The 18,481-nt window shown below is 44.3% G+C and overlaps 1 protein-coding gene and 1 long non-coding RNA gene across 3 annotated transcripts; both read left to right on the top strand.

Moving 5' to 3' along the window:
- Window positions 1–403: 403 nt before the first annotated feature.
- Window positions 404–1,105, top strand: LOC120695970. The gene is made up of 2 exons (XR_005683963.1): window positions 404–820; window positions 899–1,105. It is a non-coding gene; the product is annotated as an uncharacterized LOC120695970 (long non-coding RNA).
- A 2,869-nt stretch (window positions 1,106–3,974) lies between these two features.
- Window positions 3,975–6,373, top strand: LOC120670178. 2 transcript variants are annotated; one of them, XM_039950246.1, is made up of 3 exons: window positions 3,975–4,174; window positions 4,569–4,641; window positions 6,039–6,373. In XM_039950246.1, the coding sequence occupies exons 1-3, from the start codon at window positions 4,078–4,080 to the stop codon at window positions 6,103–6,105; spliced, it is 237 nt and encodes a 78-aa protein (XP_039806180.1). In that variant the 5' UTR covers window positions 3,975–4,077; the 3' UTR covers window positions 6,106–6,373. The 2 variants fall into 2 exon arrangements, with proteins under 2 accessions (XP_039806180.1, XP_039806183.1); XM_039950249.1 differs by lacking the exon at window positions 6,039–6,373 and having other exon boundaries at window positions 3,983–4,174; window positions 4,569–6,032.
- The last annotated feature ends 12,108 nt before the right edge of the window (window positions 6,374–18,481 follow it).

Raw genomic sequence — 18,481 nt, 5'->3', positions numbered from 1 at the left:
GCGGAAACGCTACATAATATTTGAATCAAAATCTGAGTCATCCGATGATGATCCTCGAGAGTCACCGGAGAGGGACCTACCTCCTTCACCAAAGTCCAAAAGAGAATCAAGCCCGCCATCACCTCAAAGAGAGCTAACTCCTCCTAGCCCTCCGGAAAAAAAGGCGAACATCATCGAGAACATAGAAAATATCATCTCAGAAGCAATATTCAGAACCGACAGAAAAGCCAGAGGGACCATGTGAAGGGACGGGCAAGAAACAGGTGAGTGCAAGCATAACAACGCTCCTCAAAGAAAAAGGAAAGAAAGGAGAGGAGGACTTCATAGTCCCCAAAGGTGCAATGGACCATTTCTCAAACTTAATGAAAGTGCCGCAAACTAGAAATAATCAACCTCCGCTTTCAGACTATGAGCGAACTATGAATATAGAGAGGTGGCGTGAAGGAACCCGAGCTGCACACAAGTTAAATGTAGCTGAATGGGCCGCATTTTGTGAACAAAACAACATGACAGCGTTAGAACTTCTTCAAATTGAGTATGGAGAAGATTGGTGGAAACAACCATTGCCACTAGCACCGATTACCTGGCAATTTGAAATGGGGAAAGATCTGGTGGCCCCAGAACAAATCCTGAAGCTACCCACAAGAATGCGACAGTTGCATTCTTGGTACAAGATGCAAAAAGGTAAGCTATTTGGGGCAAGTTATCTTGATGAAGATCTTCATAAGGGGGAAGGCAGAGTGTGGGTTGAATTCGAGCACTTGTATCATTTCTACCAACAGGTTGCTCTCGACGTCTCAATTATGACCTTGTGGACTGTGTAAGTATCCTCACTACTGATCATCTGTCGTCATTTATCACTCATTAGCATGTTTAACTTTTCATCATTCTTTTCTAGAATGGAGTCACACAAATGTAGACGAAGTGGGATTAACAATATAGGCTTCTTGGACCCTAGCACCGTACATGAGAACTCAGTCCACTTACCAAGTACCGTTGACTACTTGTACAAAGCTTTCCTCTCCATGCAGGATAAAAGATCCATACTTCTTTCATACAATTGCTTGTAAGTTTGTTTTTTAATTCCATATCAAAGTTATTCTCACCACGGTTATTATTAATTTGCTTTGTTGTGTCTTATATACAATTATCATCATGTCCTACTCGATGTCAGCCTTAGTGATAGTCGAATCGAGGTTTCTGACTCACGAAAGTGGCCATTATCACTAATCCAGCCCGTCATTGAGGCCCTCAACAAGTAAGTAAAGCAAGTGAATTTATACGATATTTTAATGTCATGTATCTTATTCATGCAATTTCTCTTTCATAATTTCGCTCATATATAGGGCCTTCGCTAAGTACCGTAAGAAAAGCAAAATCCATAGACCTTTTTGGGGAGACTTCACTGTAGAAGAGGCTAAATACATCCTCAAGCAGCCTCCGGGCAACGATCACTGTGGGTTCTATGTAATGCATTACATGCACTGCTACACCGGCGATTGCAAAAGTGCCGAAATGGTTTGTATGAAATGGTTAATTGATATATGTTATTGTGTCTTGAATTATCTAACTTGTCTAATATCTTGTGTTGTGTCATTTTTTTCAGAATACTAAGTTGGATTCAGGTGAATTGCTCATGGGCGAGCTAGTAGCACTTCAAGAAGAACTAGCTGGATGGCTTGTGGACTACGTGGTGAAGCCAGAATCTGAGTACAGCATAATCTAGGTGTAATGCATAGATCGTATTGTTCTTGTCAAGCATTGTAATATATTTGGTGTATGGACTAGATGTTCTTAAACTTGATGCGTTGACTCTATATTTTTTATTATGATGTATGAACTCTCTCATTTGATTTCAATGTATAATATCTTATGGTTCAATTCTGCTGCAATAATTATATATTATAATTATATATTATATATTATATATGCTATACAAATGTTGTAATATTGATATATGAATATATTTTTTTAGTGGGAAAATAGTCATCACCGCTGGTTCTAAACAACGGTTTTTGAACCCGGCGGTGATGCGCCCCCATCACCGCCGCCGGTTCTAGAACCGACGATGATAGCCCCTCCCATCACCAACGACATAAATCCAACGCCTCCCGAACCGTTGGTGATACTCATTACGAACCGGCGGTGATGGGGGGCGCTGGAGTAGTGAGTGAAGCTGCGAAAATGGTGAAGAGTGGCAGAGTGCACACACGAAAAAAAATATCCCAAAGCATGCCTGGTCTACCTTGCGATTTGGAAGAATTCATGTCAAAATAAGGGGTCTCGGCAGAGTCTGTCAGCCATGAGGCCACCATGGCATGTTCACAGGACGGGAAGAACAAAATTGACCGGCTGTCTCTAGAACAACTGCAGCATGGGGCCACATGCCATTGTCTTGCAGGACTGCCGTTGGGTGCATGGAAGAAAAGTCCACGGATTGCAGCTGCTGCGCTCTCTCGGCGGCCAAAGTGGACCCGGCTGGTGCTGACTTCAAACTGGATCGGCTGGGCCTAAAGCGAGAAGGAACCGGTCCAGTAAAACAAGGCAGGGACTAAACAAGGCACACGGCCCTCTCAAAAAAAAAAGGCACACGACTTTTCCTTTTTTGCGCTCACAAGACTACTGATTCTTGTAATTCCAGATATGCCCCCACGAGCTTGACAGTGTACTCCCTCGGATTCTTGACATAGAGAATACCCCAAATCTGAAATCTCAATGTGAAATGGTCTTGGACGCCCTTATAAATTAAACAAGAGAAAAGTCCATCATCGGTCCCTAAACTTAAACCGTTGTGTCATCCTGATCTCTAAACTTGCAAATCGACTGTTTACGTCCTCAAACTTATTCATTTGGGTTATCTCGATCCTCAACTTGTTCGGATGTGTCATCTTGGTCCCTAAACTTAGCAATCACCCGTTTAGGTCCTCAAACTTATTTAGTTGTGTCATCCTGGTCCTTAAACTTGATTTTGAGTCTCATCTAAGTCAAAATAATATGATCTAAAAACTATATCAAAAAATAATTCATAACTTTTTCATATAAACTCGAATAATGACAAACTTTATATCAAAATTATAGCCCTCGATGCGATCTATAACTTTGTAGTTGAAAGGTTTCAGAATTAAAATTGTTTAAGGGTCAAAAAATATTGATGTAAGTCTATATATTTTGAAATTTAAAATTAAATTTTTAGGACACTAAACAACTTCAAATAGGTCGTGTCGAGGGCTTTAATTTTGACATAAAGTTTATCTTCATTTAAGTTCATATAAAAAAAATATGAATTATATTTTTCCTATTTCAATCCAAATGGGACTCAAAAACAAGTTTAGGGACCGAGATGACACAACTGAACAAGTTTGAGAATCTAAACGGGTGATTTCTAACTTTAGGGACCGGGATGACACAACCGAATAAGTTTGAGAATCTAAATGATCAATTTGCGAGTTTACGGATCTGGATGACATAACCGAACAAATTTAGAGGCCGGTGATGGACTTTTACTCATTAAACAATATGATACAACTATTTCCTTCTCTCAGTGGCCCAAAAGCCTTTGATTAGGTTAGTGGGTGAAATATTGTAATTATGATGTTTTTACATCGTTAGCAGATAAATATGGTGAAAGCATTTTCTAAGTTCATAGACGAGAGTAGCAGAATGAAAAGGTATTATAAGAATTCAGGCACACGCAAAACTATGATCTGAACGACTTAAGAATAAAATACATTGATCGTCTTTTCATTTTGGTTTAGTTTGAGCTGGTTTGACATGAATGGTTTGACATATGCTGAACACTTTAAGTTATAGGGACGCATAGCTTTCTTTTCATGAATCAAATACTCTTAATCTCAAAAAAAAAAGAGAATCAAATACTCTTGGTAAAAACATTGTAATAATGACATCCATCAGGGGGTTCAGCGCACATTCCCATCCGGTTCATCCTATATAAACGACAACCTCTGAATCCCCCAATAGAGCACCCATCGATTCAGAGTCCAGACTTCAACTAGAAACAGAGGAACACGCGCGCCCCCGATTCGGAAAGGTTAGCGCAGGAAGACTGCCGCAGAGGAGATGGCGGGCGAGATGAGCTGGGTGGGCAAGAAGATCCACCTCTACAACGTCACCATGGGCCTCTACATGCTCGATTGGTGGGAGCGGTGCCTATTCAGTATCCTTGGACTGCTTCTCGATCCGAATTTAGCTTCTGGCCAATCTCTCTCTGAATTTCATCCTCGCCGCGCTCAGAACTAGCGTCAACTTGGTTGTTTTCGTTAGATCCACGTTTGGGTGTTTCTGTTCCACCAAAAATTTCAGATTTCGGTTGGGTACTCGTCCAATTCGTTCAGAAGAGAGAGGGGGCGGGGAGGGGAGGCATCTCCGAATCGGCCGGGCGTTGCTTCTTTCCGTTGGGATTATTAGCATTTTTTCCAATTGGTAGTGCATGGTTATTGATTTCGTTAATCGCATCAAGACCTTTATAGAAGACTGGGTTTTGTTTGCTACAATCTCCTTTACGTCAGTTGTTTATGTAGTTCTGGAATGTGCATCCTTAACTGTAACAGACATATTGGTGCTGATCCTGCTCTGGTTCGTCTGCTTCAATGGCTCGCGCTTCGCCACTGACGTCTTTGAGAGGTATCTATCGTAATCTCTAATCTAATGTTCCGACAAAACTTTAGACTTGTTAGACAAATTTAGTTAATCTCTGAATCTGCAAGTCCCAAATTGTAAAGGGGAGCACAAACCGGTGAGTCTAGTAGAGGTCTGTTATCTGGGCATCTACCTACTCTGGCTATGTTTCGCACATGGGATCTTCGTGTGGTGCTCTATGTGTGTGAAGAAGTCAGTCCATGGTTATAACTGGAGTTATTGGGACATAAGTTCTTAATTTTGTTCCATCCATTCCAATTTGAAAACTGTATGAGTGCAGGGGTTCTCCTTAGAATTTGTTTGATGCATTGAAAAGTAGACAAAATCAGAATACAAAATGAATTTGATGAAGATTCTGGAAAAGAAACACTGCTTGGAACATATAATGATCAAGCTATAAGCCTCAAACTGCCAGCGTTTTTCTAGCAGATTTGTATAGTTTTGCCCTATGCAAGATAGTGTAATCCAGCAGATCGAATATGTTGCAGTGCTAGGCTGTTGAAACAAAAATAATTATGTACAGAAATGCAGATTTATATCTCTTGGTGGCCAATTTAATCATTGGTTCTCAATGCTAAGGTTGATTTTTGTATTTGAGGGCACCAGTTTAGCTGAAAAATACTTCTCCAGTTGCAACTGCCCTGAGTCTATCATCTTCAAAGAAGGGGTTAACTAATTGTTTATGACCTGAATGTGACATGAGATGGGATATTCCCATACAACTGGGGTGTTGGAACATTGGAACAGGCAGTGTTTTCCAGTCATTCACATTTGAGCTAAGCACCAGTCTGGTTATTCCAATCATAGAAAATTAGTAAACCACTACATTTTCTTGCTGGTTGCCCATCTCCAACAAATAGACTGCTAACATTTCATCTACTCCATTTCTGTCAACATCTCATCACTCCTCTAAAGGAAGATTAATCCATCTTTTCTATATAAAAAACAATTAACCATTATAATTTTCTGCACCTTAAGTAGCTGCTTGATAGTTACTCATTCTCATAAGGCATGTTCTGATTTGAATTTTGACAAACAAATCTGTTGAATTATATGTGTGTTTAGTGTACAAAAGTTGTATCATTAGCATTCTATTTTGGAAATACTTTTATATAATTGAACTTTTAGCAATTGGCAGTATATCAGTGATATTATTTATAGGTCAAAATCCATTTGTGAAGTATTTTTTCCTAACCAAAATATACCCTGGGTATATGGAAGGAGCAGCTACAAACCCACCTCCCATCTCATTTTTGTGGCTTATCAGTTTCAGTTATTTGTTCGATTTCTGTTCAATAATGACTAATCATATCATGATCTAAACTTTTAGTTTTACAAGTTTGTGTGACTCATGAACTTTATTTCTAATGAACCTCTTTCAGCCACCTGAAGGCGCGCATTCTCCAAGGCGCAAATTACGGCATAGGAATTGGCATGCCTTCCTCCTAAGCCTTCAGTGAAAAGCGCTGAAGCAGTTTAAATCTTCTGGTTTTGAAATCTGAATGACTTCAAGCAATTTAATACTGTAATTTTTTTAGGCAAATTTAGTACTGTAATTGTGTGTACGAAATAGTTCCAAAATGTAAGATGCTTAAAAGTTCTGATTGTTTTGTTATTCTTGTACCATCTTTGGTTATAATTTTGACTGCACGGCCTCACACTGAGTTCATACTGTAAAATCATTTTAATCAGCATAATATGTTTTGTTACTCTTGTACATACTCAAAGTTTTGACTGCACGGTACCACATTCAGTGTTCAAAATGTAAACTCATTTTGTCAGTATAATACATCACACCTCTTTCTCATCCTTTGCTGCTCTGGCCTGCTGGCACTTCACAAGTTATATGTTCTCTGATATTACCAGTATAATTTAGTAGTATTATCGGTGCAAACATAGCAGTTCAACTGTTCAAACTCGCCCTGTTCATGGTCCGGTTTAACCGGTTTCTGGGTAGAATCCAGCCCAAGCCGTAGAAGCTCTTGCGTTGGCGGTTTGGAACCAGCGGGTTCGTGGTTTCCACGGTTAATCTCGACAAACTGTGCTAACACTGCAGCCCACAAAGCCAACCAGGCAGTGGATACGGCGCGGACCTGGCCGCCGGCGACGTGGTGCTCTACGACCGCGCGCGCGGTCTGGCAGACGACGTCGTGCGCTGCGGCGGGGATGCGGTGGCGGTGGCCCACCGCGCGGTGCTCCATGGAAACGTCGGGATGCTCAGGGTCCTGCTTGAGCACGGCGCCGACAACAAGGAGGATGCACTTAGCTGCGCTGCTGCGCTCGGTCTCATGGCCGACGACAACAAGCGGGAACTGCGCTCCTTCCGGGCTCCGGCGATGCCCCTAATCTGCGGATCTGCTAATTGGTTTGGGGAAGGGAATAGAAGAAAGGGGAAGAATAGAAGATGCTGGAGGGCACACGGACGCCCAGCCAAGCATGGCAAGAGGCGACCTCGCCGAGGAGTGCTTCCATCTCGCGTGATTTGTTTCGTCTTTGCGGCCGGCGACCTCGCGGAGGATGAGGAGTGCCTTGATTTTTTTTTTTCTTTCCGCACTTTTAGTTGTCTCTTTTGTTGGCGGGTTTCCGGGTAAACCCGTTTACCACTCCAACCTGCGTAGGTGTGATACGACGTTTCCCCTGGGTAAGGAGCGGGCGGGTCTCCGGTTTTTACGAACCAGTGAACAGGGCGAGTTCAAACTCCAAAATAGTGTCTAGGAACGTACCAGCGACACCAGCTATGCATAACGCATAACGTTGGAAGTTCTTCCATGAGGATAGACTCAATAATAGAAATCCCTTAAACCCCATTTGAAACAAGTCATTTTGAACAAATTTGGTAAGAAGTCTAGGTTTCAATTGTTTGTTCTGAAGAGTCATATGGAACCTTTCTTTTCTCAAAAGGATTTGAACCTTTTGAAGGTTTGAGATCTTGTTGAAATAGCTTAACAACCGGTATAATTTTTAGGATCAGCTACTAACTACAAAAAGGCTCCAAGTATCCCCAGGGGCTGGAAGTTCCAAGTCCACCAGGTTATTTCCTGTGAACTATCCAACATTTATCCATTTAAATGAATAAGAGCAAAATTCATTTCCAGCTATTGCAGTACTTCCATTGAAAGTTCATTTCCATTGAGTTAAATTTTCACTGACAGAATTCTCCTCTTCCACTGGCCTGAATCAATTTCACTAAATCCATGATTGTTCCTATAAATATGGAGCAACCCAGAGTGCAAACTTTAGCTCTCTTTTTCTGTACAGTGGGCTCTGTTCCTTTTGCATACCAAGTCCTCCCACTCAGGGTGTGTTTGGTTTAGCTTCCAATCCTGGTTTTGTTTCCAAAAAGTCAAAAGCTAACCAAAGGTGAATTTCCCCACTAGGATCTTGAAAAAACAGCTTTTGTGTAGTTCATCTCTCCCCCTCTTTCTTTGGCTTATGGGAGGGATATGTGTTTTGAAAATAATTACCCATCTGCCATTGGTTATGAAGATACCCCTTCGTTTCTTTTATTTCTTTCCTCTGCCTATCCCTTTTTAGCTTCTAGCAAGCCATCTGTTCCCTGTAGATAGGCAAGATCTACTTGAAGACAGGCAGCTTCCTATTTCTCTTCCAGTCGCTACTAGAAAACAAGCCTTAGGTCCACCCCAAAAGTACCGGTATGGAGATGAACCGGTACCTATCCTCATAGGTACCGGTTCATCTCCATACCAGTACTTTTGGGGTGGATGAAATCTTTGAATGGGCCTTAGGTACCGGGTGGTAACTTTTATGTTAGTACCGGGTGGTACCACCAACCGGTACCTTTAGACGAGCCTTAGGTACCGGTTGGTGTTACCAACCGGTAGGCTCATCCATGGGTTACTTCAAAAGGAAAGTATCTCCTTCTCAATCAGAAGAACTATGTAGTTGAGATGGTAAAGGAGCAACGCGCAAGGCTAGAGGTCGCGAGTTCAAATCCCAGCCAAAGAGAATATTTTTCGTGAATTTTGGAGGCCTTAGGTACCGGTTAATTTACCCGGTACCAAAGGCTTGAGCCTTTGGTACCACTTTCGGGGTACCGGTTCAAAAAACCGGTACCGAAGGGCACCTGCAACCGGTGCCTTAAGGCATTTTTCTAGTAGTGAGTACATCGCTGCCCACTGCTTCACCGCCGCGTCCAGCAATGCCAACACCTCTATTTCCACCCAATCATTGTCGTGCCTGCATCGTCCTTCACCAACATGGACCACCACCCAATGACGATGTCCACACCATGATCCGGGATAGAAGCTCCTCTACCTTGCACACGATCATGTTGTCATGCCGGTCGTAGGCCTGGTACCTCCCCGCGAGCACATCACCAAGCACCACCTCGGCGTCGGCGAGCCACAACTACTCAAATTAGAGCACGAGGTTGTGCACCTTGTTGGTGTCCGGGTTGATCATCTGCACCTTCTGGTATACCACCTCCACCTCCATAAAGTTCCTCCACCTCCACCTCCATAAAGTTCCACTACTGCTCGTACGCCCATGTTAGGTTGCCTTGTGATGTGTACCATATGTGTTGATGTATAAGTGAATTGTCTACCTCTTTCCAAAAGTTTAAGCTTTTGGGTTGAATTGCACCAAACTTTTGGATTGAGTTAGTTGGTGCATGCAACTCAATAGTATGTGCTTGGCGGTGCCACCGGTGCTACAGCAAGACGCGTCCGGCGAGACGCCCGGCAGCGGTGGTAGTAGTGTTCTTGCAGCGCCATGACCTTTGGCCTGCATAAATGACTAATATTCTATCCGATGAAGCATTAGGTAAATGGTGGTAGTCGTTGCTAGGAGGATCATCAGATCGTAGAACAATGTGTGGCTATGACTATATTCCATTGTAGGCCGTCATGTCTACTGTATGATGTACCATTCACTGTTATGTTTTCTGTCTAGTGTATAATGAATGATGAACCATATATCTTTTGTTATACTATCGTTATATTTATGTGGATCATATGGTAATGCTAGATGCAAAACTTAAAAATAATAATATTTTCCTTCCAAATATAGTCATTTACATGTGAACAATACAAAGTTTTACGATCATTTACATATAAATAGTCTCTCAAGCATTTAGGGCATTACAGACAGTTTATATCAAACCTACAGTTTCACAGTTGTTTTAGCCAAACGACTTTCAGCTTTCTCATAGCTATAGCTCACAAGAGCTTTTCCACAGCTCATAGTCCAACCAAACACACCCTCAATCTATCTAATCCCAAGGTGGAAGTTTTCTAGACTCTGGTCTCCAAATGTGAAAAGAAAGCTAATCAAATCTCCACCTTTCTTTTTCAGGTTGGCAGACTTCAAATGGTGAATTTGGTCCTCACTTCCATGCTCACCTCTACCATGTGCACCTTCCTTTTTCACAAGACTGTGATTAAACAGGTGGACAAATTCAGAAAACACTAACTCTGGAGATATTATGATATCATTGCTAAAATCCCTGTAAAAGCTGCTAGGGAAATGGTTTGTTTACCCAAATATGAGGGAGGGTTAGGGTTGTTAAACCCTAAATGAAACCTTGCTTCTAAAGTACCCCCACAAGTTTTTCAATAGGGCTGACATTCCCTAGGTGCATTTAGTGTGGAAAAACACTACTCCAATGGTGGACTTCCTGGCCATGTTAAAAAAAAGGCAAGATGTCAAAATTGTTGGACCAATTCAAGGGCATAGCCTCAGTTTCTCAAAATGATGGTTAAACCTATGTTCTTTGGTTAAACATTTGGAATGGACAAGTGAACTGCCAAACATATCCTGAGCTTTTCTCTTTTGCTAAAAATACAAACATCACCATTGAGAACACATTATCTTTATCACCCATTGACCAACTCTTCCATTTTCCATTGTCCTCACAAGCTCATACTCAATTTGGTCCTTTTCTTGCTAGACTGTTTGACCTCAACTTGAATGCTGAACCATATTTATGGACCTATATTTTGGGGTCTCCTACCTTAACCTCTTCGAAGGCATATAAGTGGCTAACAGGACATGCTTTAGTAGACCCTGCTTTCAAATGGCTTAGGAAAAAAATTTGTCACACAAACATAAGGTCATCTTTTGGCTTCTTCTTAAAGATACGCTTAGCACCCAAGGACTTTTAGGAAGAAAATGTATGTAAGTGCAACATACTCTTGTGTGTTTTGTGGCATGCAAGTAAAGGAGTCCTTGGAACATCTCTTTCATGATTGCCCATTCGCAAAGGACCGCTGGCAATACATTGGTCTTGATGTCCCTTCCAACTCCTCCCCGTCAATAGTGATCTCAACCTTTGGAACTCCTTCGAACTTTCCTTTTTCATAGAAATTGTGATCCTCATGACTTGGGGAATTGGGATATCAAAAAATGACCTCGTCTTAAGAAACGTGCAACCAACAGTGCAACATTGTGTCTTTATGTTCAAAAAGGAATTCAATTTAGTTCTGCTTAGAACAAGGAGCTCTTTTAGAAGTCCTAACTCTTTGTACTTCAATTTAGTCAGATATACATTCTCACATCAACATTTCCTAGAATATGTGTGGAGACAATTTGTCTCTTTTATTTTTTTTGGTTTATGTGAACTTAGAGTGTCAGTTGTGACATCAACTTATCTCTATTACCATTAAATTTTACTTATAAATGATCCTAAGATTATTGATGATTTTAACTTCTCTTATTCCAGACTTGATGTTGTTATTGAACGGAAAATGAAGTCATTGTGCCGGAAATGCAGTTGAAATCAGCACAGTTCCATCGATTACCAAGTTTGATACAACTCATATCCATTTAAAATACATGAGTATATGGGAATAACTTGCATATGGGTATTTTGCATCGGCACCAAAAAAAACCTAGATGTCAAGAAGGCAAGGGACTGGATTATACATAGCCTATTCCTGCTTGACGGTAAACTTTTTGCCTTCAGCTGTGAATGTAAGGAAGATTGTGAAGCGTCCCCTCATAAGAGAAGACTTAAATGTGTTACAAACATCAGTCCCAGGAGGCTGATGACACATTTATTACATCAGATGGTTTATTACCGTACAACTCTACGCGGTAGTGAGCAGAGAAGCGCCACTATCGCGAGGATTACAATCCATACACACGCAACGATATTAAATATAAAAAGAAAATCATCAGAGTCTTGCGCCATGCGGTATCTCTTGCGGGTGACCCAAATCCACAGGCAAGGCTGGGTGCAGGACGGTACCCCTACTCAACGTCGTCAGGTACAAAGTCTGGATCTTCTTCTGTAAAAAAAATAAAGAATGGGGTGAGTACAAACGTACTTAGCAAGTCCAACCACACCCACGGAGGGGGTATAAACAGAGTATAATGCACAGGGTAAATCAAGGATAAGGCTAGGGTTCGATTTGCGGAAAGCAATATTTTATGCAGGGGTTCATTTGAAAGAAAGCATTATTAAAATCAGTTTTCTTATACTGAGTAACACCAAGGGTTGATCCTCACAGGATCTAAGTTTTAAGACTGCTACCGGACTCCTCGTCCGCCATAGCACACGGCACAACTGCCGGACACATTTCCAAAACAACTCACACCAACCCATCCCAAAGTAAACACTAGTTGTGAGACCACACCGTAACTCGCCCAGTACCGTGGGCATGGCTATTCGAATAGATTCTTAACTCTGCAGAGGTGTGCAACTTTACCCACAAGCGGGGTACCGCAACTCGATCACCTTAGTGTCGGTGTAGATCCCAACAAAGCCATTACCCACCTTAGCTAGACCTGACTAGCCATCACGGGATGCACCAAGGGGTCATCGACCATTCACCTAGGTTTAACCGGGGCATAAGTCACTCGGGGCTTATCCCTTCTCCTTAGTCACACGTTGCTCTCAGCTCTCCTGATGGCTATCAGACTAACTAGTGGGATTTATGCTAAGCCATTGCCCATACAACGGTCGAGTGGTTTGCACGATAGTGGAGTTAGGTGAGATGTAACACCAACTCGGTCCTTAGGGGTGACAAGATAGATATCTCCCTTCCTTGCCCTGCCACACCGGCACGAGCACACCAAACGGCAAATCACATTGAAATGCCATCCATCCCGTCTAGACTCATCTTTCGAAAATCCACTTTTATCCCTTCCCACACACACACCTTTTCTTTATAAAACAAGTTGTATAAAGCAGCAGATCCTAAGCGTTCTAGTATCGATTAACGTCCAAGCAAAATCAGACATTAATCTAGGTGGTCAAGGAATGGTTATCACAAATCAAGGGGTGGCTATCCAACCATGTTTTCATGCAAGCAAAACATATGCAATTTTGTAAAACAGTCCAATAGATTGTGTTTATAAAAACTAGGACAAAAACGTGCATCAAAGGATGAGATTGAACTTGCCGTCTTCGAAGCCTTCGGGGAGGTCCTGGTCGAAGCACTATCCTTCAGGCTCGGGGTCGCGGAACTGGTCCTCGTTCACGGGCTCGCAGTAATGCTCGTCAACGGGCTCTCCTTCGTTCACACCGTGGTCTATGACACGTACAAACAAACACACAATCAAGAAAAAGAAATAGGAGTTTTATCGTTGAGCTTGAATCGGAAATAATCAAGATATAGAGTTTGGAGTAATATTTTGGGACGGTTTCCTAATGGCATGGACAAAAATATGTCACGAGGGGCATGGTAAAATTTCGGGTCGATCGGAGTTGCTTTGGCGCATGAAATGATAAGTTTTATAAAGGTTCACGGGCTAGATAAGGGGTCAGGGGCCTAGTTGTAATTAATCTTGAGAAGGCAGGGGCCTGTTTGTAATTTTTGGAAATATCTAGATTATTCTAAAAGGTCAAGGACTAAATTAGAATTATGTTTATATGGAAAAAGGGTTTACTTGGGAAAAGAAACTTAGGCAAGGTCTCTTTTGCAAAAAGGACCAAAGGTGGGAGGTTCCTTTAAGAAATAAAGGGAAGGGGAGGGTCTTTTGGGCAAAAAGCCCTCGCTTCTTCCTCCTCCCTCCCGACCAGAATAGAGGAAGGGAATGGGGGGGGCGTCGGCGGCGCCAATCTCGGCAGCCAGGGGCTCGGGGGTGGCTTCGGAGTGGAGGAGAAGGGAGAGAGAGGCCCGCGAGGTCGATTCCCGGCCGCAGCTCGGGCGGAGGTGGCCTGGGTCGGCCTGGCCGCGATGGGGTACGGCGGCGGGCGGCGGTGGGCATGGGCAGCGCTACAGAGCTTGTAGGCAGCCCGGATCCGAGGGAAAAAGGAGGAGAGGGTCTTGGGGGTCCCGATGCCCACCTTGGTTTGGGCTGCAGTGCTGCAGGGAGGGGAGCTCCACGGTGGCCGGTGCTCGGGGCGGCGGTGATGGTGAGTGGTGGTGCTGGGAGTTTGGGATGGCGGTCGTGGAGCGGAAGGGCAGCGCTGGGGGCCTTTTATAGGCGCGCTAGGTAGGTGGGCGGAGCGGGGTAGGTGAAGGCGGGTGAGGCAGCCGGCGAGCAGTGCGGGGTGGAGTAATGGCGCTTCGGCCTCGTTCCCTCGTCGCGGGGTGGCGTGCGGCGGTAGCGTGGGCGTCGAGGCGGGGCGAGCAGTACCGCGTTGTGCGGTCGAACGGGGCAGCGATGGGCGACGCGCGGCGTGGCCAGGCGCGCACGTGGGCTCGGCGGAGCTCGCGGCGTCGCGGCTCGGCGCATTCGTCACGGCTCAGCGCTCCGCGTGCGTGTGCACGTGGGCGGAGCGGGGAGCGCGCGTGGCAGCGGCGGCTTGCGCGGTGATGACGGGTGCTATGCGCGGCGCGTGTGCGTGAGCGGCGCTGAGCAGAGCGGGGCAGCGAGCGCGGGGGGGGGGGCGTGCGCGTGGAGCACATGGAGGCAACGGCGGCTCGCGTTCGCGGGGAGGAGCAGGGCGGCGTGCGTCGCGTGCGGCCGAGCAGCGGTGCGGCGAGCGGCTTGCAGTGCGCGGGCGTGCGGAGCGACGCGTGCGGGGCAAGTGAGCAGGGCCGGGGGGCGCGAGGGCGCGGAGCAGAGGAGGGAGAAGGAGAAGGAAGGAGAGAGGGGAGAGAGAAAAAGAAAAAGGGAAAAAATGGAAAATGGTAAAGGGGAAAAAGAAAAGAAAAAAACAAGAAAGGGGGAGAGAGGGAGAGAGATTCGTGCCGGAAATTTCGGCAGCGACCACGACGCCGGTCGGGCACGCGCGGCTGTCGTGTCCGCGTGCCGCGGCTTTGGCAGGAGGTGGCGTGGTGGTTCATGACGCGCGGCACAAGATAAAGAGAGGCCGCGACAGTGATTGGTAATCGGGGGTTTGGGAGATCAGGTGGGAAACGACTCTTGGACAGGAAAGGATTGAGCTCAACGATGAAAGATTTCGAAAAATTATAATTAGCGCGTGTTTTATTTTGGTGCATTTTTTGGGATGTGACAGATTGCGATAAACTTTCTTCTGATCTATCTCAGGTAAGTTCTTAAGTTCCTCATACAGCTTGGTGAGAAGTGCAAAGGCATTAGAGATTGGATCCATTCAAGGATGTATGTGAAATATATCAAAATAAGCAAAAGTGTTATTGAGAACCATATCACTCTTTGCTTGGGGCTATTTAGGAGAGAGCTGAAAACGCTTATGCTTTGGACCCTTTAACAAGTCTAATATCTTTGTTAGCTCCTTAGGTAAGGCAAAGTTTCACCATATTATAGTTCTTCCAAGTCTAATGGTATCCTTGTCTTCTGAATGCTAATCAGACAATCATAAATTAGATTTTTATTGGGTGGAATAAGAAAACAATTCTGGATGACATCCATGGCCCAACACCTAGGACTCTTCTGATGATAGTGGATATGGTGGACATTAGCTATTTCACCATGTATATATCATTTGAATCATAGCCATGTAGCGTGCACATAGTTCTCTATTGAAAAATAATGCAAATATACTATGATAAATGATCAACTATGTTGTGAAATTGGTGCCCCTGGTCATGACACCAATATCCGAGAAACGATACTACAGCAGTATAATAACATTTCTTATGCAGACCCTATACCCACACTACACTGAGGAGATCTTCACCTATACACCAATATGAAAGACCAACTATATACAAGAGATAACTTTTTATTCACTGTATCTTGATACAATACAGGACTCTTGTACTCTTTATGTAGCTATTTATCATTACACAACTACACTACATGGCTATTATGACATCTTCTAATTAAAACTTCTTATGCTATGGTTTGGTAAGTGAGAGGAGAGCACCTCTATTTGTAGGTGCTCATTTTTGTTGTGTTGTTATCAAATGGTAAACTCTCTCACTCTTCTGTACAAATATCTAACTCTAGAACTTTCTCTGATCCTTATCCAACCATACAAAATATCTAATTGTAGAGAATTTCTATCTTTTCACATGAAGCATGTCAATTCTATCTCCTGCTATTTTCAAATTTTTCTGGAACCTTCTCAAGAATGCATAGTAATTTTGAACAAACTATTGTCGATCAGATCATGTGTGAGAATAGAAGAAAAATAAAGGTCACTCAAAAATATTCATTATTAAGTCATGATACATGGCCAATCAACACTCAAACACAACCAAAAATGCACGTAAAACAAACAAATGTAAATAGCCTAGTGGCGCTGCGAGATCTGTAAGAGTAAATAGCCTAGATTGTTTTGCACATAGAATCAGACCGTAAAATAGCTGTGTTGTCTCTAGCTCACAAAATCTGCTCCAACTTATTAGAATTTTGAAGACGAATTCGTTGTTAGCTTTCTCTATTTTAACTAATTACTCTGTATTAGGTTAGCTTTTTTTGAGGGTACGGTATAGCTTGCTATACTTGAGTAGTAGTTGTACTGCACATCTTATTACTGAGGTTGGTGAGCCAAGCACAGGTCAGGTTCGAGCAAGTACAATGAGAGGTTGTAGGCGGGCAGTATGAATTGCCACATCACGCTACTGCTAACACTACTCCCGCACCCATCATTGCCAATTTAAAATGGTTATCACCGCTGTTTTTGTGGGGTGTTGGATTTAAGTCGTTGGTGATGGGAGTACCCATCACCGCTGAATCCCAAACCGGTGATGCTTCCTGTGGAGAAAAACTAAAAAAACACAAAAAACTAGGCGATGCTCCACACGTGCCTCTGCTAGCGCCGCACACTACAAACCGTAGCCCCACGGCTCCTCCCTCGCCGCACACCGCCTCCTTGCCTCACTCGTGCGTCTCCACCTCACTTGCGTTGCCCCGCACCACTCCACGCTGGCCTAGCCACCCGCGCGGCACGCGCTATGCAGCCCATCCAACTCCAGCACATCAGGGGGAGGAGGTGAGGGGGATGGGAGGAGGCGAGGCAGGGAGAAGAGGAAAGGAACTTGTGCTTCCCGTCATTGTGGCTACAGCCGACGATGAGGTCCGTAGTGCACCCGTGATGGTGACGAGAGGGCGGCGACGACCCGAGCACCTAGAGGTAGTGTGGCTCCTCGCCCTGCGAAGTGGCCCTCACGCCGCCATCGTGGCTCCGTAGCCCCTCACCTTGCTCACTGCACCACAGCGGCTTCGCGTGGACAGGGAAGGACGGCGGGGGAAGGGAGGGGTAGGTCAATACTTGGATCTCCCACGCTGGCTGCTGGGGAGAGAAGGGAGGGGAGACAGAGAAGGGAGGCAGAGGAACGAGGGAGGGAGGTGTTGGCGGAGCGGTGGGGATGGGAGGGAGGTGAGGGGGCAACAGGAAGAGATAAACAATTAGAGGGAGAGAACTGTGAGGTGTTGACACTGTTTTTTGACACGTGTCAAGGAAGGTGATTTCGGTAAAGGAAAGGTGGCCGATTCAAAAGAAATCAAAAGATGCATAGAGTTGGGATCGGCCGATGGGAGTCCGTCCGATGGACCAGAGGAATATGCCGCGAATATGCTGATTTGTCCGTTCTAGTGTTCGGCCGATGGATAGTTGCCGATGAAATCAAGGAAGGAGGAGAGGATCCAGACTCTGCGAGAATCTTGATGATTCGGTTGTAATATTTAAAGTACTTTATCTTTTAGATAGTCTTTTCTTTAGGATCAAGTAATGTATGCCGTAATCGGCTAGGACTTGATAGCGCCAGACTATGGGCCTGTTTGGCAGGGCTCCGGCTCTTCCAAAAACAGCTCCGGCTCCGGCTCCTCAGATGGAGCGGCTTCTCTGGTGGAGTTGGAACCGTTTTAGAAAATGTTTGGCAAAACAACTTCACTTGTTAGATTGATGTGTAAGCTGCGTGAAGCCACGATTTCATGGCTTCACCTTGCCTGTGTAAGCCGCCGATGGCTTCAGGACCGGCTTCACACGTGAACCCGGTTACAAAACAAACGTTTGGGAGGGCTTCACCTGGAGCCGCTCGTGAAGCCGCTCCAGAAGCCCTCCCAAACGGGGCCTACATATATCAGTTGTAAGTGACCGGAAAAACTTGATACACATCCAATACAACAAACTTTACAATTCCTTTGCACTTTTTTCACGACTTCGCCTTTTCTCTTTTTTTCGACGAGTTCTTTCAAGTTGATCAAGGACGTCTCACATTCGAGCGACTTGATTTGCTGGTGAGTTTTCATTTTACCAAGTATATTTGAGCTTTAGTTACCGGGCGCATCGCTGTGGCTTCGTTCAAATCTATTCAAAAGTTATCGAGTTTATCTAGGCTTTGACTTCCGGGCACATTGCTGTCGTCTCGTCTAGATTTATTCACCAATCACCGATATCGGCTAGATTTGTTGGTTTTCCTATGCTTTTTGGCCATTATCACACCTAAAAACATACTAGATCGGCTTTAGGATTTGGAGTGACACTTTTGGTATCTCAAGAGCCGTTTTAGATCTGTTTTTAGCTTTGCATCATCTAAGTTACACA

This window comes from Panicum virgatum, chromosome 2K (assembly GCF_016808335.1).
Source record: "Panicum virgatum strain AP13 chromosome 2K, P.virgatum_v5, whole genome shotgun sequence".
NCBI classification, from domain to species: Eukaryota; Viridiplantae; Streptophyta; class Magnoliopsida; order Poales; family Poaceae; genus Panicum; species Panicum virgatum.
Note: the sequence above shows the minus strand (reverse complement) of the source record. Positions and strands in the feature narration are given on the sequence as shown.